The sequence below is a fragment of the Solea solea genome, chromosome 7 (genome assembly GCF_958295425.1).
Source record: "Solea solea chromosome 7, fSolSol10.1, whole genome shotgun sequence".
NCBI classification, from domain to species: Eukaryota; Metazoa; Chordata; class Actinopteri; order Pleuronectiformes; family Soleidae; genus Solea; species Solea solea.
The window spans coordinates 4,541,675-4,562,350 of record NC_081140.1 but is presented as its reverse complement, the minus strand read 5'-3'; the positions used below and the strand labels follow the sequence as shown (position 1 = coordinate 4,562,350).

The window sequence follows — 20,676 nt, the reverse complement described above, 5'->3', positions numbered from 1 at the left end:
AAACCAGTAATGATGCACAGACAACTGGTGTGCTGCTCCATCGTTATAACAAGTGACAAAATAAAACATCTGCACTTACTAATGGAGGCAAAAGAGGCTGTGAACATTTACACAGGGTCAGAAAGTCAGAGAAGAAATCATTCATTTATTCCCAGTTTTTGACTGAAGTAGCTTTAGATGTGAGTCTGTGAAGCTGAACTGTTGTGTTGCTGTAATCCAATCCTTTATGCAATAGAAGGGGAAAAATATGCAGACTATTGATTTTGATGTTTTGCTAAGAAATGTTGACTGATTCTGTTTAGGGGGGAAAATAAATTATACAGTCCAAGATGTTTTAAGGATCAGATTGTCCCTTTTTAAAATATATGAACCTGAATCCATTACCACCTTTAAAGAGTTATGGCTTCCAATATTTTGCTTTTTGAAAAACCTTTTCTGAGTTGATGGATGAGGAACCTGAGCTAAGATAACAAAAAAACAAACATATATATATATATATATATATGAAAGTTATTCTCTGTCATATTTTGAATATGAAATAATGCACTTCCTTTACATCATAGATGTATTTGGCATTTCCAAACCTTGGACAGACACAGTGGGCGAGAGAAAAACAAAAACCTGCTGTGCTTATTGATCAGATTTAAACACCATCATCACAAGTGAAAACCAAAAAGCTATCTATTCCAGCTTTAAATTATTCAACAACAAAAAAACTCATTTTTTGCATAACCCTGCTAACACACAAAAACATTACCTCCTCTGTGGCTGTGGAAAAATAAAAATAAAGACTCTGTTCACTAATTGCTTAAAAGCTACTTAAATTAAAAGCTGAGCATGAGTACGTTCATCTACTATTCATTACTGTGTGCCGAACAGAAGCACAGCAGAAACTGTCCAACGGTGTTTAAACACAACACGCGCAGCGGAAATGTAGAGACTGAATATTCAAAATCATGAATACCACACTGTGTGTGTGTGTACACCTGGTATTCCTTATGTTGTGGGGACCTCATTTTGTTTACACTGTCACATTATGGAGACAACAAAAACAAGTCTCCACAACGTAAAGTACTACATTATAAGGTGAGTTAGGTTAGGGTAAGAGGCTAGAGAATGCATTATGTCAATGAGGTGTCCTCACTAAGATATAAAAACCTGTGTGTGTGTGTGTGTGTGTGTGTGTGTGTGTGTGTGCAGGTATCAGGGCAGGAGAGAAGAAACCAACATGGTGATCATCAACATCAAGCTGTTGTCTGGCTACATCCTGGATAAAAGCTCCCTGGACCTGGTCAGTTTCTTTGTTTTATTCTGGACTCTCTGCTTTAATCGAGTGTTCCCACTTTAAAATGTTATTTTGTTTGTATGTAAAACGCGTGGAGTAGCTCTAGTGTGTGTGTGTGTTCATACGTGAGCACAGATACTGACGTTAGTCTGCACTGTTACAGCTGAAGAACTACCACTCAGTGAAACGTGTGGACGTGGACGAAGGATACGTCAACATCTACTTAGACGGGGTAAGAAGCTCTGTGTGTGTGTGTAAGGTGGACTTTGTACTTGTGTAAACAAGTGCCAAACTCATTCTATTCTCTGTATGACATGTACTCACTAGACAATAAACGTGTGTGTGTTTGCAGCTGAAGAAGGATGAGGAGAAGGTCTACAGTGTGACGTTAGAGGAGGATGTGCCCGTGAGGAACCTGAAACCAGCTGTGGTCAAAGTCTACGATTACTACCAGACAAGTGAGAACGTCATGCTGTCGCTCACCTCGTCTTCACTCACCTCCTACTTTGATAAATCCTCTGTTTTTTAAAGAAACAGACTTTGTCCTTTGATTATAAATCCACTTTTAATTGGTTGACGTCCTAAAGCAAACATGGATTCGCTTCATGCTGAGTGTCTTTAACTCTTTAACCCAACCTGACCCTTTTTCCAGAATAACTTCCAATATCTGGCAGTTATTTCCATTTAATTGCATCTTAAAATAATGTATTAACAATTTAAAAGGAAGAAAAACACTGCAGTTGTACAAAAAACAGATTTTTTTTTTACTCTTTGTCTCAATGTGCAAAAACAGGCCAAAAAATGCTAAACTATGATGACACTGATTCTGCGTCTTCCTGCGACAGCGCAAGTGAAATGACTTTAATCACCACACGTTGGCTTCGATGTGCAACTTCTCAGCTTTCAGAAACATCCTGTTAATATCCTGTTAAATCTCTCTCTTTTATCCTACATGTCTCGTTTGTGCATTTCTAAAGTTTGTTTTTGTTTGTATTTGCAGGTGATGAAGCAGTAACGGAGTACACGTCCCCCTGTGCACAGAGTATGTTCACTCTCTCACAAATATAAGTCAACTAGCATTTAGCTGCAGGGCTAAAGTGAACAATCATTTAAAAAAAAGACAATTTCAATTGTTCTGTGCTAATTTAGCAAATGTGCTCATCCTCACAAATGCAAATACTGTATTAGTTCATAAACTATATGGACAAAAGTATTTGGACGCCAGCAGGAACTGTGATGACGTATACAAATACACAAACAGTACAGTACGGTTATTATGGAGTTGCTCTTCCTTTTCTTCTTAGAAGACTTTCCTCAAGATTTTTATAGTGTTTACATCGAAATCTGTGTCCATTCATTGTGTAGAGCATTGATGAGGTCAGACACTGATGTTGGATGAACAGACCTGGTTCACAATCTCTGTTCCAGTTCATCCTAAAGGTGCCCGATGGGGTTGAGGTCAGGCCACTTGTGCACTAGGACACAGAATAAGGATCTTCCTCAAACTGTTGGAAGCATCACTGTCCAAAATGTCCCGGTTTGCTGAAGAGTTAAGATTGTCCTTCATTGGAGATAAAAGACACCTCAACAACCCAATACTTAACAGATGTGACCAAATACTTTTGTCCATGTGGTTATTTATGTTTTATCGTGTTTTATCGTCCATTACAGAGTGAATATTAAAAAAAACAAAAAAAAAAACATTTAGCTGGTAAGAGATTGTTTACACTTCCATACATGCCCTGTATCCAAGTCATTCAGCATGGAGACAACGGCAAAATGACTGATGGCTGAATTCCATTTAGCTGCTTTCTGTTTCAAGTATCCAAACTTCATTAAACTAAAATAGACAACATGTCTCCACTTCCCGTCATTGTACGTAGAAATGTAGCAAAAGTAGGATTTAGACGCCTCCATAAGTGAAATGACTTCAATCACCACACGTTGGCTTCGATGTGCAACTTAATCAGATTTCAGAAACAGTTGGAAGTTTTCCAATAGAATAGAATCCATTTCCACCGTGGTGGACAATAAAGACTTATTTTCTATAAAGAATAAAGAATTGCATTCTATTCTATTCTATATTGTGCTGGTGACGCCATTTTGTTGACTGATAAATGTGCTCGACCAATCAGTTTCAGCTTATTGCCTTGTTTATTTTAGCATTTTAATAACCACTTAAACTGTAACTTATCAGCGACATGAACACATTAATATGCATCTCAGTCATTAAGTAAATTTTTCTTTTTAATATCTCATTTGCTAACGTGTAGAAGGTCTATGACTTAACCAGCCACTAGGGGGCGATAAAGATGTGGTATCTTTCATTTATAGTTTGTTGATGTGAAATGGTCAGGAAGTGTGTGTGTGTTTAATTTAAAGGTGAATAACATTGTTTTTGTTTCTCTTCCCAGGCGACAACGTCAACCAACTGTAAGAATCCATCGTCTGTCAATTACAAGAATCCCTGTGTTCAAGAAACACCCTTTTTAGATATTTTTGTTTGTTTGTTTTTAAAGGTTTTTGAACATATAATTCCCACTTTTTTTCCCCTCTGATTTTAGAAAATCATTTGATCTTTTTTGTTAATACTTCCCGCTACAGTCAGCCGGTTTAGTGCAGAATCAGCAGTTTCTGCCGTCTCTCTCCTCAACACTGGAACCTCATAGAACATAATAACTGACCACACGACACAGTGTAACAGCTTTGTTTTTAATAGATTTGACAAAATCCATATTAATTCATACTTGAAAGTGACGCATGAGACGTACAAGGTACCAATAACACAGAATGGTCCGAGTAGTGTTTCTGTGTGTGTGTGTGTGTGTGTGTGTGTGTGTGTGTGTATATGAAACAGGAACTACTTTCTAGAAAATAAAAACACAGTCATGTGAGAGTTTGGTGAGTCATTCTGTGTTCAGCTGTACCTGTAATAAAAAAAGGTAGATTGATACATGACTACCATACAATTTCAAATGTAACTGACAATAAATTTTCTAAAATGACAAAAATAAGTAAAAATTGTACTTATTCTCATACAATACTGTTTCATTTCCATAGTAAGATATTCTTTTTCATTCAGGCATCCTCTATATTTAGTTTCCTTTCTTTTCATCATACATACATAACAACAGTAAAGTATATACCAATATCTAATATCAACAGACATGATTTAACAGCCTTGCCAGTGTTGAATAGTTTGGTTTGCACTTGTTTAAAAAAGGCAAGGGGGACACAATATATTAAGGTCTTTTCAATTCTACTTCATGTTTTTCGAAGTAAACATGTCACTACCTCAGGCACCACAATCATAAATTATCATGAATTACTGTACCGACACATGAAACTACACAACGGTTCCACATGCTCCAATAATCACAGTGTCCAGGATCCGTCCACTACAAACCAGCTCAACTAGAGATTCACAACGTGACAACGGTCTGTTAAAGCTAAAGATGCAATTGTATCCTTCCTCGAGCATGCAGACCTCTGCTCACAATGGGGATTCAGAGCTTGATCACCGGGGATGGACTTTAAGGACATGGCAGCAGAATAAAAATACATTATTCCTGATCATTTTAGAACAAAAACAATACTCTTAAATACACTTAATCAGCCCTCTCCAGTCTGAATTAACAAATGACACAAACTAGGTTTCAGTTCACCTGAAACTGCTGAATAATTCAAAACATGAGGAACACTTTTCTGAATTTAAGCTACTTTTACTTTACTTTTTACACAATTTATACTTCGGCTAGTTTAAAAAAACAACAACAATGTATCATAGTCTTTGGTGTGGACTTGGAACACTTAAAACTACATGTCCCATGTAACTCTGTAAAGTCTTTGATTGGTGACTATGATAAATGATAAAAGCAGGTAAAGTTATCGTTTAAATAAATGATTTAAATAATTTGACCTGTTTAAAACAGTTATGTGGTGAATTAAAAATAGCCAAATGAATCCCCAGTGTGATCAGGGCCTCTGGTGTCTCTGTCTGCCGTGACGCCGCAGACAGAAGTCCTGATAATAAAGTCGTAAACCACAGAGTGCTCCACAGCTCATGATTGAAGCCTGCTGGACTCACACACGCGCCACCACTAACAACACATTTGTCAAGGCACACTTCTGAATTGCATTAGTCTGCGTTGATCCTGTAAAGTCCTGTGTTAGCGTAGTCGCTGTAGCGCCCTCTAGTTGTTGCTTTAGGCTGGCAGTGATGATGGCAGCTCATCATCGGTTTTTGTGAAAGGCTACTCGGCGAACAGTCACAATTTCTGTTTGTTTGTGAGAAAACGTGGACGACATGATGACATCATCGATGTTCATATTCACAAGTACACTGAAGCTATGGTTGCGCTATATATCATGATCAACTATATCTTAAGAGTTTGATATATATATATGTCCGCCATTTCATGATTCCTACAACTGACACGTGTGTTGACTTTACTTTTCTTTTTTTACCCAGAGACTATTCAGCCCTAAATTAATCTTTTTGTTTGATTAAGATTAAGCTAGAGCTAGCTAAGAACTAGCTTAGCCAGTATAGAACTGAAAACAGTGCGTATTCTGGCTCTGTCAAAAGTTACAACCAAAATAACAATCTGTATGCTATTATTAAATGGTCACGGTACGTAACATAATATTTGAATTTTAGAACAGAGCCACTCTATTTCCCCCTGCTGCCAGTATTTGTGCTAAGCTAGGCTAACAGGCTGCTGGCTGTAACATCAATTTAAGGATTTAAGCTAGAGAACGGGAGCTCTTAGCTTAGCTTAGCTTAGCTTAGCCTCAGAACCAGAAAGAGGTGGATGTCAGTGGTCAGGCCAAAAAACACAACAACTCATCCTCCTCTGAATAAAGCACATTATTTTTAAGTCTTATGCAAAGTTCACACTTCACTGCTGTCAAAGTCAGAGGGCCACTCTTTTCATGGGCCTTGTGTTTAATATCTAACACTTGTTGACTGACAATTCTGCACCCAAAAGGGGGAGATTAGCTTCGACCTCCAAATCGGGGTTAAATAAATAATTGTGTGGTGTGAACTAGTTAAGACAGATTAGCCATTTTATTCTGCTTTAGGGTTACCAACTGTTCTGTAAGGATGTGTTCCGTATTTGAACGATAAAAGATGTGTTCTGTACTGAAGAAATAAGTAACGCTCTGTTTCCTATTTTTGAGAATCAAGTCAGAAAAGTGACAGATTATTCCACTATTGAGAATAAAATCCTTCTGCTGTCAGACCTTCTCAATCTGTCGTCATTCATTACTATCCGACAGAAAATGTGCACTTGTAATCGGTCGTCCGGTTCACCGTGAGTCCTGTGTATCGTAGCAATGGAGATGTTAAGGTAAAATGGCGACACGTGAGGAGCAGGAGGACTTTCTGCTTTCTTTATTATTACTATAATTAATTATATTTCATTTGCACAGAGAAGATTATTTGTATTAAAAATGTTTGCACTACTGAAAATGTTGGTTCTATTTGTATTTTTCTTGAAATGCAGATGAAGTTACAGTACCCTGTTGGCAACTCTAATATGTTGTGATGGTAACATGTAAGCAGCTGAACCGTGCTGTGCTGTATTTGCCGCACAGGTTGAGTCTATAAGAGCAGCGTTGACGTGAAGTGACAGCTGTGAACATGGAGGATGCAGTGTTTGCTGTGTCACTGAGATTTATGTCATTTATAGATTCGTACAATATTTTGAAATATATTTATATAAAAAATGATTACACGCTTTGAAGTCTTTTTTTTTTTTTTTGTCTAAACTCAGCATAGTCAAGATGGAACACTCAAAAAAACCAAAACATTGGCATGATGTCATTTGGCATTATCTCTACAAGTAAAAAAAGAGAGAAGAAGAAAAAGAAACAAATAATACAAAAGGTTTGACAAACAGTAACTATAAGATCTCCATTTGGCAATATAGAAAGGCTTTGAAACATCTCTGACAGGTATACATTTTGGTTTATATACAATAGGGTGTGTAAGTGTGTGTGTGTGTCCTTCAAAGTCTCCCTTTTTAAATCCAAATAATGATGTAGAAAAAAGTGGAGGTGAATATTTACTGAGTAAAAATCAAACTGAGATTAAAAACAAAAAAGAGTAACAAACAAGGCGGCGCTGTGTCTGCTGTGGACTGGAAACAGTCTGTCCCTGCCGAAACCTGTTCTCTGGATCACACACACTTCCTCAGTTCAGGAACTGTGTGTATCCCTCTGCTCCTGTGACGATCACGTCCATCCAGATCCTCATGGCCTCAGCTGAGGGAGCCACCATGTAGTAGAGCCGGTCGTGGGTCTTCACGCAGAAGGTCAGTGAGGGGTTGGGGCTCTGGAGGAAGGAAAGAGGCAGAACTTTCATCACGGTCTATCAGTCCCTCCCCTCCCTCTGCTGTGCTCACAGAACACACTGTTCCATCAGTGTTACCAGCTGAATATTAACAGCTGACCTTAACGCACAGTTAAAAAGTCAGTCTATACAATATATATCAATTAAAGTGTAACTAAACACCCTCCGCACAATGCATGATTTTGACCACTGCTCTAAAATTATTATTTCAACCCAATAGATGGTGTTGTGATGATGTCTTTGAAATCTGCTTTTGTTCTTATTTGCTTTTGTGTGACGTTGACTTCTTTTTGCTTTTATTCATTTTTACATGAAGGTGTTGTGTATTTTTGTTGGTGTTAGTCTTTGTTTTTCTCTCATGTTTGTTTCCCTGAGTGTCCTGCATTTGTTTTACACTCAGTAATCTTGTGCTTTTACATACATACGAGTAGGAGTAAAAGCACAGGTCTTACTAGTGGTAGTAGAAGTAGTAGTATGAGTTGTGATGTAGTAGTAGTAGCAGTAAAGGGACTAGTAGTAGTAGTAGTAAAGGGATTGTAGTTGTATTAGTAGTAATGTAGTAGTAGTAAAGGGACTAATAGTTGTAGTAGTAGTAAAGGGACTAGTAGTAGTAGTAAAGGAACTAGTAGTAGTAGTAGTAAAGAGACGACTAGTAAAAGTAGTAGTAGTAGTATGAGTAGTAATGTAGTAGTAATAAAGGGACTAGTAGTTGTAGTAAAGGGACTAGTAGTAGTAGTAGTAAAGGGACTCGTAGTAGTAAAGGAACTAGTAGTAGTAGTAGTAGTAGTAGTAGTAAAGGGACTAGTAGTAGTAGTAGTATGAGTAATAATGTAGAAGTAGTAAAGGGACTAGTAGTTGTAGTAGTAGTAGTATGAGTAGTAATGTAGTAGTAGTAAAGGGACTAGTAGTTGTAGTAGTAGTAGTAAAGGGACTAGTAGTTGTAGTAGTAGTAGTAGTAGTAAAGGGAATAGTAGTTGTAGTAGTAGTAGTAAAGGGACTAGTAGTAATAGTAGTAGTATGAGTAGTAATGTAGTAGTAGTAAAGGGACTAGTAGTTGTAGTAGTAGTAGTAGTAGTAGTAGTAAAGGGAATCGTAGTAGTAGTAGCAGGCAGGAATAGTTACTGTAGTAGTAGTAGCATTACATGAACAACTAGTAAAAGAGATAGTAGAAGAAGTAGTAGTTGTTGATGTAGTAGTAGTAAAATGACTAGTAATAGTAGTAGTAGTAGTAGTAGTAGGAGCAGTAATAATAGAGCCGTAGTAGTTGGAGGAGGAGTAAAATGATTAGTGGTAGTAGAAGTAGTAGTAATAGTAGTAAAAGTGGTAGCAGTAGCAGTATTATTGTTAGTAGTAGTAGTAGTGTTATTACTACTATCAAGTAAATCAATTATAACAATATAATAGAATTTTTATTTTTAGAATATAAATGAATTAAAAATTGTTAACAAAAATGTAACAAACGTAAATGATGTGAAATAGAATCATCCTCCTTCATAACATATGTGAGATGTTTTCATATGTCAGAGGAAGATGATGTGTTTGTTTTGAAAGCACACGTTCACACACACACACAGAGGATAACTGACATACACACAGAGGATCACTGACACACATACACACACACACAGAGGATCACTGACACACACACACACACACACACACACACACACACACACACACACACAGAGGATCACTGACACACACAGAGGATCACTGACACACACACAGAGGATCACTGACACACACACAGAGGATCACTGACACACACACACACAGAGGATCCAGCCACAGTGTCACCAGCCTTTGACCTCCCACTGTGTGGACACACAGGGGTCAGTGGACTGACAGACAGCATGGATACATACACACACACATACACTGTATGTTATACTCAAGCTGAAAATCCACCAAAAACAAAAGCACCGACAAGAAAAGAAGCAAACCATCGGATGGACACAAACATTTTAGTTTGAGCTGAAAAGAAAAAAATATAATAACCAAGAAATAGTGATTCAGATCGTACCTTTGTGGCACTGCGGAGGTGATCATAGTAGACTTCTTCTATCGCCTGGAAGTAGATCACACCCTTCAGTTTGGTCTCGTGTTTATCTGCAGCCAAGAAAGACAAACAAGAGACGAAAATTCAAAACGACAAAACAGACTTTCTATCGGGGTGAAACGTCAAAGCGAATCACTTCAATGTCACGGAGAACAGCGACAAGCAGAGGACACAACACGTGATTTAAGGAGGACAAAAAAACACGGGGATCAAACTTTGATCATGACCAATTTCTGTGTTTGTGATGATGGATGGAAAAAGACAAGCACAGCACTTTTCCCTCTGTTTTTTGAAACCAGTGGTGCTCTCATTGTATTTTCAGACTTGACTGCATTCTTACGCTACTCTGGTACATCATTGCAGTTTGTTTCATCAGCCTCTGCAGAACTGCAGTCAGGAACCGGTGGGGAACTCGACACCCTTCTCTACCTTCAGGCGCAAACACTCCACAAGCCAACTTAAGAGCAGTAGGTAGCAAACGCGGCGCTTCATTTCGAGGAACAACGCTTTCCTCTAAGCACGCAGCTATTATCTGCTAATGACCTCTTTAGCATTCAAATAACCTCTGCATTTGCATCTCATTTGACTGCATCTAAACGACCCCGCCTAAACGTCTGCTGGGTGCAGCTGATTAGCGGCGGCGCTCGTGGCGTATGCACGTCACTCCTGCGGCAGCTCACTGTTCCAAGGTCAAGAGTAAAGGGGAAGCGGTGCAACTTAATTAGTGTCCTCGGAGAGCGCAGCGCTCTGCGCATAACAACGAGCGTCAACGAGTCATCTCAGCGCACCTCCGCACTCTGGCTCACTTTCAACAAGGTACACGCTTTAAGTGGCTTTAAGCGGAACCTTGTGAGGACTTCAAAGTGTCCCACAGCTCACAGAGCCCACATCAGTGACTGGAGGACGAATGTTCCTCCCACTGACACCCACAAGCATGGCAATGACATTTCTGTCACTTCACATGTGGAAATGTTGGGCTCAAAGTGAACGGTTTTTTGGACATTTGCATGTAGTTGCTCTATGATGTCAAGGCTGAGTGAGTCTGCGGCTGCAGCGATTAAAAATCACCAAAACTCCTCCAAACACTTGAGTAACCGTGGTTGAGTGAGTGGACACATGTAAGTATGTATGTGAGGTGTTTGTTTGTTGTTTACTAACACAGCGTGGACAAATCTAATCAGTAATGAACTGAACATGTGACATTTACTCAAACTAAGTACTTCAATATTTCCATTCTCTGCTGCTTTACACTTCAGCTCAGCTGCAGCTCACAAATATCACATGTTTAATAGAAATAAGTGAGGTTATCATGATAATTATTGTGATAAATACCAGATGGTTAAAGATTTCTGCTTCTGGTACAAGAAAATTAAGTTAATTGTGGATTAAGGACATAAAAACACTAACACTTACAGGTAAAACATTCAAAATAATTATATGAGTTGACTTTAAGACTTTAATGAACTTCTATTTAATTGCTATTAACTATTGTTTTTTTTCAGCTACTAGGGAGTGTTGCATTATGGGTAGTCTTAATGTTGCTTCATATCTGTTTATCCTGCATTTTCCTGCATTTCTGCTCAAAACAAAGATCCAGTCTCACCAGTTTTTCGCTGGTTCTGGAAGTGAACTCAAGTTCTGATCCCTTAGTGGTTCAGACTGAATCATCCGTCTCAAAGACAGTCTGACTGTCCCCCATGACACACACATAACCCGTCCCTCTTCTCACCAACATAGTAGGACAGCGTCCTTTTGAGGCGGTCGAAGACGAACCAGCGTTTCTTCCAGGACTTGATCTTGCCTCCCATCTTGACCAGGTAGCCCTTGCACATCTTCTCGGTGAGGATGACGTGGTAGCAGGTGTCCACGCTGTGGCCCGACGACTCCACGTGAGTGCGCAGGTCAAACTCCTCCTTCCTGATGGGCAGGTAGCGAGTCATGGGACGAGCCTGATACCAACGGCAGCAACAAAGAGCAGCATGAACAACACTTGTAGGGACAAGATGAATGCAGCATTAGTTTAGATATATTTCTTACTTATGTCTGACACGACTGACCTGAGAGAAGTTCTTGGATCTCATCTTGACCTCTTTCTCCACTAACTGCTGCCGATGGAAGGTTTCATCCTGCAGCCTTTTCTCCGCCTCCTCTCGTCTCCTCCTCTCCTCCTCCAGCATCTGACGGCGAGCCAGACTCTCTCTTTCCTGAAGGAGAGAGCTTTGGTTAAACTTATTTTGTGTGTAAGTGTCACACTTGACCAGGCCACTGTTGTTGTTGTTGTTCAAATCTCCTACACTGACTTAATAAATACAGAATAACTTAAGTGATTAACAATAGGAGGACAGGAAACATGTCAAATGTGGGAGTAGAAAACTGATCGGCTCATCTCATTATATTGGCCTTTTTATGTTTGAATCAAGAGTCCAATAAGAGGATGGAGCTGCTGTCGCGAGCCTTTACTTAAACACAGACGGCAGGAGCCGTCATCAGTCACTGTGTATGGATTCAGAGCCATCCCGGCCTGATGGTGGAGTCGTGTCTCACCCGCGATTCGATAAGTCTGGCTTTCTCAAGCTGCGCCTCCTTCAGCATTTTCTCCATCTCCTCGATCTTCAGCTCGGCTCCTCCAACACTGGAGTCAAACACAACAACAACAACACATCACATTTCAAGTTTGTCTCAAGGTTTCATCTCCTCTGAAACATCCACTGATCATCCAACTGTGTGAGATTCACAATGGCATCTGTGACTTGTGAAGCTCACTGTTACCATGGAAACGTTGCCCAAAACAGAAAAAAACCCATCATTGATTACAGTCGGATTGTTTGGTGTTTATATCTCCATTTCAGACCTTCTGTAAACAAAATAAACACGAACTACAATCTGCTGCAATGGGAGTCAGGAGTTTCTCCTTCACTCTCTGAAATCTAAGTGCCTTTTTTTCTGTTTTCCATTCTTTGTCCTTTCCTTTGTTTCTCCCTGATCGGCCTGGTTTCCTGAATCAGAGTCATTTCTACATCACAGTTACATTCTATTTAATTTCTTTAAATATTTGTGCAAATTCTAGTTGTAAAATAAATAAAAAAATGACTTTATTGAAGGAAATCAACCCAAAGAGATGCACTAAAGCTTTTCCCTTAACAACCACTTCAAACTCTGTCCAATTATAAAATATGGGTCCAATTCAGCAGCGGCTGACACTGATTGGATCAAATCACGTGTTGGTTCGGTGCAGCTGCCGTGAATAAGTGCTTCAAGCAGGTAAATGGTTGAAAAAAAAGAGTGTTTTTGTGTGGAAATGTGATGAAATATAGACACATGCTGTCAGTGTCAGTTTACCAACGTAACAAATGTCTCGTGTGTTTACTCAAGTCCATAATTTCTCACTATAATGTAGTAGATTCTTTTAATGACGGATCCTGTAGGTCTGAAGCTCTAAATATGTCTGCGCTCTATGATGCAACTTTGTAAACCACTGAGTAAACAGTGGCTTTGAACATGAAAATAAATCAATCTGGGTTCAGTGAACGAGAGGGAATATTTATCCATATTGTTGAGAAGAATTACTGCTTAGTGCAAAACTGATCCAGTCAAATATCGGAGTCAAAACTTGGCTCGGAAACTTTCCTCCCTCCCTCCCTCCCTCTCGTCTCCCCGGTGCAACACTTCATTACAGAACAAAAGCCATTAACATCATCTCCAAATAAAAAGGAGAAGGTTTTGGGAATGTGACTCCTGAGAGCGATAAATGAGTTATGACGTGTGAGTGCAGCTGAGTCCCTGCTGCGATCGTACGGCTCACAGCTCAGTCTCACAGTCACAGACAGATGGTCATAAATGAGTCGACCTGTGGCTAAAGATTTCAACTGTGAGCGTGAAACTCACTGCGTCGCCGTGTCCGTGTGAACGTGTGTCATGGTTCGGTTTGAACAGTGTGTGCAAATACACACGCACCTCATGTCTTTGTTTTTTGACTGTACAGATGTGTCTGTTGTCAACAGTCAATTAAAGCCTGACTCACCCTGGAGTAACATGAAATTACATTTTCACCATTAAGACAAAATTAATCATGTTTAAATGTTAATATCGTGGCAGAGGCTACACATAAATCAACATATGTGTCTTTGCTGAGTGTGTATACTCAGCACACATTAGTGACTGCTGGAGCTGAAACAATTAATCGTTTATTAATCGATTACTAAATTAATCAATAAACTATTTTGATAATCGATTAATCGGTTTCAAAGTTTTTTTCATGATTAAAACAAGATTTCCGATTGTTTCAGCTTCTTAAATGTGAGTATTTTCTTCATTTCTTTGCTCTGCATAACAAAGAAATCATTAAAAGTGAATCATTTTGGTTTGTGGACAAAACAAGACATTTGAGAACATCGTCATTTCCAGGTTTGACGAACACCGATTAACATTTTTTAAAGGTTTTCTGATATTTTATATCGAGAAAATGATGGACAGATTAATCGATTATGAAAATAATCGCTAGTTGCAGCTCCAGTCGGTTATAAACAGTCAAGAGGAGATTTTTTACTATTAAGAATAATATATTAATATTGTGGCAGTGGCTACAAATAAATAAATCAACCTATGTGTCTTGATGAGTGTGTTAATACTCTGCAAACGTGTGTTACCATGCTAAAGAAAGTGACAATGTGCGTTCTCAAACCACCTCTGAATGTAGTTTATGTCAAAATCACTGGATTGAGAAAAAACCTACAACCCTACATTTATAACCCAGGTTTATTTACTAACCACACAAGCTGTTAAGAGAGACTTATGTACGTGCCACCAATGTCATGTGACCAGAGTGGGAGTCGCCCACACTGCAGTGATCATGTGATCTATGTGGACAAAATGTATTTGAAGACAAATGAAGAAAAAAGGAAAACAGTTAAGAGTTAAGTTTGCTGATGGTGGATCAGTGGTAGAGAGAGTCATCTTATAACTGGACGGTTGTGGGTTCAATTCCCAATGTTATCGCGGGCAAGACACTTAACGCCACGTTGGCCCCGACGACTGTGCCGGCAGCGTGTGAATGGGTATAAAAGACACACTGCACATGGATGTACCGTTATGGAAAATGAAAGACTGCTTTCAAACCATCCCTAAACACAGACCTAGTGTCTGTAACTGTGACCAGAGCGTCAGGAGGTGTGGCTGTGTCGTACCTGGACATGTTATCTGGTGAGCACGCCGAGTTGTTCCCCGTGGACACGCTGGTGTCCATACTGTCTGAACTCTCCAGGCTCAGCGTGTCGTAGGGCTGCTCTCCGGCCGACAGGGGCTGGTGGTGCAGGATAGAGTGGTGGACCAGAGGCGGGGGCCCTGCAGCAGAGCTGTGGCCCAGAGTGGGACTGTAGGCCTTGATGGGAGAGTAGGAAGGTGACGAGGAGGACAGGGTCATGAGTTGGGGCTGAGAGCTGTGGAGCGCCTCCCACTGGCACTGAGCCTCCACGGCCGCGCGCTGCTTGAGCTCGGCCAGGCGACGCCGCTGCTCGTCGATCACCTGCTGACCTGGAGGGAGGAGTTACAGGGGAAGCAGATGAGCGGATGATTCTGATCCGACACCCAGCGAGCAACACATTCAACAGATTTGCAAAAGCCCACGTGTTTCCGGCAGAAATCAACAAACCAGCTGGAGATTAGGTCGCCTCAAGCCTCTATAACTCAAATCCCACTAAATACACAACCAGCACCAGCACCAGCACCAGCTCCAGCACCAGCCCACAGACTCCATGCACCACACATACTAGTATGTGCTCTCTCACAATCACAAGCTCCGAGATGATTTAAGATGAAAACTGAACTGAAGTTGAAGCTTGAGTTAAAACACAGGTGTTTATGTCACGATTCACGTCCATGCTGCTGTTTGCACCTGATCCAGGGCAGAGAGTGGTGCCAAGGTCAGTTCACACCAAACACTGAGCATGCAAGATTTATTCTCCACGAGCAGCAACGTTCATAGAAGATTGATGGGGCGAGAAAGAGCGTTCAATACTGCAGATAAAAGAAAAGATGAAAAGAAATGTTCTGGGGGAGAAGAGTTAATGACACACCAGAGAGGGTGGAGGAGGGAGGAGGGTGGAGGAGGGAGGAGGGTGAGGTGAAGACACGGTCTGAAATGAACAGTCACCAAGTATCGAGTGCTGGTAAACAGTCTGATTGTGCTCTGTGTCTCTGCTCAATGTGATGTAAAAGCTAATTCATCTCAATGATGACAAGAGATTACACCAGTTTTTCAGGGATTTAACAGAAAATATGGTTTTAAATTTAACAGATTACATTTGTTGACCCAGGCAAACACTTCATTTCAGACACTGCGTGTGATGTATGAGGAAACAGAGAGAGGATGAGTCCCACTGAACAAAATGAGGACGAAATGACAAATGATCCACTCCTGAATGCTGCAATCCAGCTACCTGCTGAGTTTCCATTTCTGGTGTTCTGTCTGGAGGTCTGGGACTCTGTGGTGCAACAGCACAGGAAGAGATGTATTCACACAGACACACAGACACACACACAGACAGACAGACAGACAGACAGATGTGAGGAAGAGAGAATGAACCGCAGACGCCGACAAGTGTGACCAGCTCTCATTTCCAAACCCAGCGGCCGTGGGTGGCACCGAGCGGAGCTAAAGCAGCAGACGGCTTTGCTCTGATCCATTTATTCAAACAGCTGTGACGCTTACTAATGTCACACACACACACACACACACACACACACAGACACAGACACACAAACAGCTCGGTGAAGGAGAACAGGGCGAACACTTAACCATAAGCAACACTAACAAGTTAATGAGAATATGGTTGTGCGCCGCTGAAGGCACTAACCTCTCCTGTTTGTTCCACGTCTCACATGATGTAAGAGCAACACCAGTGTGCGCTCCTCACTCTCATAAACACCTGCTGTTGCTGCTTTCATTTGTTTCCTATCTTGTTTTATGTAAAGCACTTAAAGCTCCACGGGGGGAAAAAAAAAAAAGAATATGAATCAAAGATGAATCAACCTGCGACGGGGACACTCACTCTCACTCTCACTGAAGACGTGACCGCCAGCGAGAACACTAACCCGCTCAAGTCTGTCACACTTCACACGATGGTTTGCTGCTTTATCTCACTGTTAGACTTTCCACCTGCGACAGTTTGTGTCGCTTTATAAACGGCTCTCTCACGTTACACACAAAAACACCCACTGCTGCCTCCACCAGGGATTCTAAATATGTTTATTTGCAACTTCAGTGTTCAAAATCCTTCATTCGGATTTATTTGGAATGAAGGAGTCATTCATTCATTCATTCCTGTCCAAAGACGCAGCTCCAGTGTCCCTGTGAGCTAAAAACACTGATTTTCTTTATGGACTTTGGTGCAGGGGAGTGAGCAGCGCAGAAACTACCACCTCCTGGTGTCCTCACTGACAGCCAGGTTTGTACTTGGCATTTTCCTGATGTGTTACTTCAGTGTCTGTGAACAACGTGTCACTGTCACGTAACACAATCACACCTGAACCATCTCTTCCACCAGGTTCACATATTTAAAACAACTTTAGAGGCTTGAAACACATGAACAGTAAGAAATGTCTGTCCCATTGTCAACAATGGCACATGGATACATTACATCATGTTATCATAGGAGTATGTTTTTTATTCTAGGCTTGAAGACATGTATAATTAACCAGAATAAACATTAAAACATTAAAGCTTAACAAATTGTGCCGTAGGCTCCAAACCCATGACCCTCATGTGGAGAATAAGCCAGTAAACAATGAATGAATGAATGAATGAATGAATGAATAAATAACTGTGCTCTCCTTCACTCTACTATCCTGTCGTCTTATGACGCCTCATATTGATCTTTTCCCACGGACGTAAACATGAGTCATCATCTTTTGATTCAATTAAAGTTTTAACAAACGAGTTCCTGTTGATAAATAAACAATGTGTTGCGTTCAAGTGATTGCTGCAGAATTATTGTGCTACAACCCAGCTTCATGGATCTTTGGGGTCTACGGCGTGATGGAGCTCAGGACCAGACCAGTTCACTCAGACCAGGTCGCTCACCTTTCTGCTGCAGAGCCAGCTGTCTCTTGGTCTCTATGTCCTGCAGAGTTGCAGCCAGGTTCCGAGGCAGACTGCCTGTGCTATTGGCCACCAGCAGGGGGCTCTGCTGGGTCACGGGGCGCAGACAAGAGTGGAAGAGAAGAATTTCATGTTGAACACGGGTGAATAAATTGTTTTTAAATGATTATTTTGAGCGGAAAACTGTCTTTGACAATATGAGATTCAAAACTTTAAAACCAGCGGCCTTACCCTGGAGCTTGTGTTGCGTCCCAGCGTTGCTGCTCCGTGCTGCAGAGGCGACGCAGAGCCGGACCTGGGCTGATGAACAGAAAGTCCTGGATCACTGTCCAGCTTGGAGCGGAACACCTGAGGAAGGACACACACACCATGATCAAATCAAAATTAGGAAGAACTGGAAAAAAAAGGTCTTGAAACCATCTGCTGTGATGGAATAGTAACCACTTAGAAGAATGTTATAAATACAACTGAAATTCACATGGATAAGTTGTAAGAACCTGAAGAAATAGAAGTGTATTTTTGTATTAAAGTGTTGGCAGACGTGGCACAAGTTTAAATGTGTGTACACACACACACACACACACACACAGAGCGCACACCTGATGGAGCAGCACAGTCCTCTGTGAAATTCACTTTTCTTAAGATTGCGAGGTAAGATGTTTTCTGTTTTTTTTTTACATTTTGTTAATTTACAATAATAAAAAAAAGAAAATAGTTTTCTTTTTTTCTTTTTCATTCTTCCACGGTTGAGATTATAACTTCATGTTCTGCATTGTTAGCTTTGAGACATGAATTCATAGGGTTTTTTTTGTCAGGCCTTTATGGAGATCTGTGCTCAACTAGTACTAGTCTAGTGCCATCTGTTAGTCTGACTGCTTGTTAGTGGGATTACACACAGATTACTGGTGAAACGATGGGAGTGTGGCCCAAGAACAACCCGTATAATGGTGGAAATTGAATTTTGAACATGTGCATGCAGTTTTCCTAGAATAAATGGAGGTATTACATGTGGAGCTGCTTCTACCACAGTATTTGATACTTGAGCTGCATTAACAACATGCAAACACTGAAAATCCACTGATCTAAGATGATGACTGACACAAGGTTCTTTCAGTTCCTTCAAATAAACAATAGATGGAGGCATCATTCGCAGAATAACTATTCCATCAGGTGACCTCAACTCAACCTACCTTTCTATCAATGGTGGAGCTAATTCATGTTCACCAATAAACAATAAAAAAAAATCATATTAAAATCTAGTGAAGTTAGACACAATGAATAATAAACTATAAATACATTTATGTGGACTCCTCCTTGACACAACACACACATAAAACCAGTGAGCAATTACAGCACAGACACACACACACACACACACACAGAGACAGCAGCAAAAAGGACGAGTGAGGAGGAAACAAATAAGGGAGAGAGAAGAAATGAGGCCCTCTACCTGCAGCACAGGCCTGCGGCCTGAGAGCGACTTGGTTGGCAGAGGAGGAGCAGGAGCAGAAGAAGAAGAAGAACAGAGCTGACTGGACTCAGCCATCAGCTCCTGGTACCACTGCTCTAAATCTAGCTTTGGCAGGTGAGGCCTGCCGACGTCACACTGGTACTGCAGAGCAACACAGGAGGAGGAGCGGCACGACAGGACAGGACAGGAGAGGAGAGGAGAGGAGAGGAGAGGAGAGGAGAGGAGAGGAGAGGAGAGGAGAGGAGAGGAGAGGGAGGAGAGAAGATTAGAAAGCATTCAGCAAAGAGGGGAGAAACATTTGCTTTCTACGCTCTCGGAAAGTGTAATTAAAGGGACTTTCGTTCTTTGGAAATGAAATATCTGCAACATATTATTGTTGTCAGCTGCTTTAAGTTTCAGAGCCTGCAGCTGCTCAATTGCTATTTTCCATGTGTTTTATTTCTGCTGCGATGACCCAGTTTCACACAAGTCAATTATAGTTTGCCTCTAATTTTTGGTTTTCTGGTTAATTTCACTTGAGCTTTCTCACATTATTTCTAGAGCTTTATGTTGACAGCATCTTAAATGAGTGTTTTGTTTTCTTGTTGTTTTCCATTGACTGTTTAATTACTAGTATTATTATTATTATTATTGTTATTGTGTCGTGCAAAGAAAATATGCTGAGCCCAAAAACATGTCTCCACAAACAACAACATTAAGAGACCAGCAAGCCAGAACCGAACATAAATTATTATAAATAATACAAAACAAATAAACCTTCCTGATGTTTGGTCCAGGCACGTAAACATTGTCAAAGAATTTCTGGATTATAACAAGATATTTATATTTATTCTTACCTGAATAACTAAAGAACAACACTGACTTCTTGAGTTTCAGCACAGACTGAATATATGTTTGCAACTCGTGTTTTAACCAGTAACTTATTTGTGCTTGTGTCTGTGCTGCATGATCATTGATTAGGAGAAATATCCTGTAAACAAATATATCCTCAAGAATGGCGTCAATCTCATTAGTCCACAGAGAACTGTGTGATTTACTCTGGTTTTCTGACATATTAAAGCAAGTTGTGCAGTCATATCATTTTACATTTACGCATTATCCACTTAGGAATCAAACCCGATTATTACAAGTTAAAATCTATGTAAAAAATGTGGACTTTTACAAACTCTAACACAGTTTAAATGTAACAATTAATACATTACACGAGTATTAAGGGTATTCTAGAACTATCTTAGTTCTAGAATTGCCCTCTTAGGGGTTGAGTTCAAGAAATAACAGCACAGCCTTTTATTGTATTGTTTTTGTCACTTTATCACACGGACGCTTGATAACTGATTCTATTCAGCAGTGAGAGACTTAGATTCAGCAGTAAGCTGTAGGCTAGAGACCTAATGGAAGCCGAGCCACA

At 40.4% G+C, this 20,676-nt stretch overlaps 2 protein-coding genes across 23 annotated transcripts in view; one reads left to right on the top strand and one right to left on the bottom strand.

Annotated features, from left to right (window-relative positions):
• Window positions 1-4,126, top strand: part of LOC131462736 (alpha-2-macroglobulin) — a 46,089-nt gene extending 41,963 nt beyond the window's left edge. For both annotated transcript variants that reach the window (XM_058634227.1, XM_058634226.1), the window contains 5 exons: window positions 1,201-1,291; window positions 1,449-1,517; window positions 1,638-1,743; window positions 2,286-2,327; window positions 3,700-4,126. In XM_058634227.1, the coding sequence (XP_058490210.1) occupies window positions 1,201-1,291; window positions 1,449-1,517; window positions 1,638-1,743; window positions 2,286-2,327; window positions 3,700-3,722 (331 nt within the window). In that variant the 3' untranslated portion in view covers window positions 3,723-4,126. The remainder of the gene's footprint in view (window positions 1-1,200; window positions 1,292-1,448; window positions 1,518-1,637; window positions 1,744-2,285; window positions 2,328-3,699) is intronic.
• Window positions 3,984-20,676, bottom strand: part of phldb1b (pleckstrin homology-like domain, family B, member 1b) — a 121,520-nt gene continuing 104,827 nt past the window's right edge. For 12 of the 21 annotated variants that reach the window (XM_058634206.1, XM_058634210.1, XM_058634211.1 and 9 more), the window contains 10 exons: window positions 19,248-19,409; window positions 18,029-18,145; window positions 17,780-17,885; window positions 16,137-16,181; window positions 14,886-15,231; window positions 12,247-12,334; window positions 11,760-11,906; window positions 11,432-11,651; window positions 9,667-9,752; window positions 3,984-7,625 (listed from right to left, as the gene is read on the bottom strand). In XM_058634206.1, the coding sequence (XP_058490189.1) occupies window positions 7,485-7,625; window positions 9,667-9,752; window positions 11,432-11,651; window positions 11,760-11,906; window positions 12,247-12,334; window positions 14,886-15,231; window positions 16,137-16,181; window positions 17,780-17,885; window positions 18,029-18,145; window positions 19,248-19,409 (1,458 nt within the window). In that variant the 3' untranslated portion in view covers window positions 3,984-7,484. The remainder of the gene's footprint in view (window positions 7,626-9,666; window positions 9,753-11,431; window positions 11,652-11,759; window positions 11,907-12,246; window positions 12,335-14,885; window positions 15,232-16,136; window positions 16,182-17,779; window positions 17,886-18,028; window positions 18,146-19,247; window positions 19,410-20,676) is intronic. The other 9 variants (XM_058634207.1, XM_058634216.1, XM_058634221.1 and 6 more) reach the window with 5 other exon arrangements.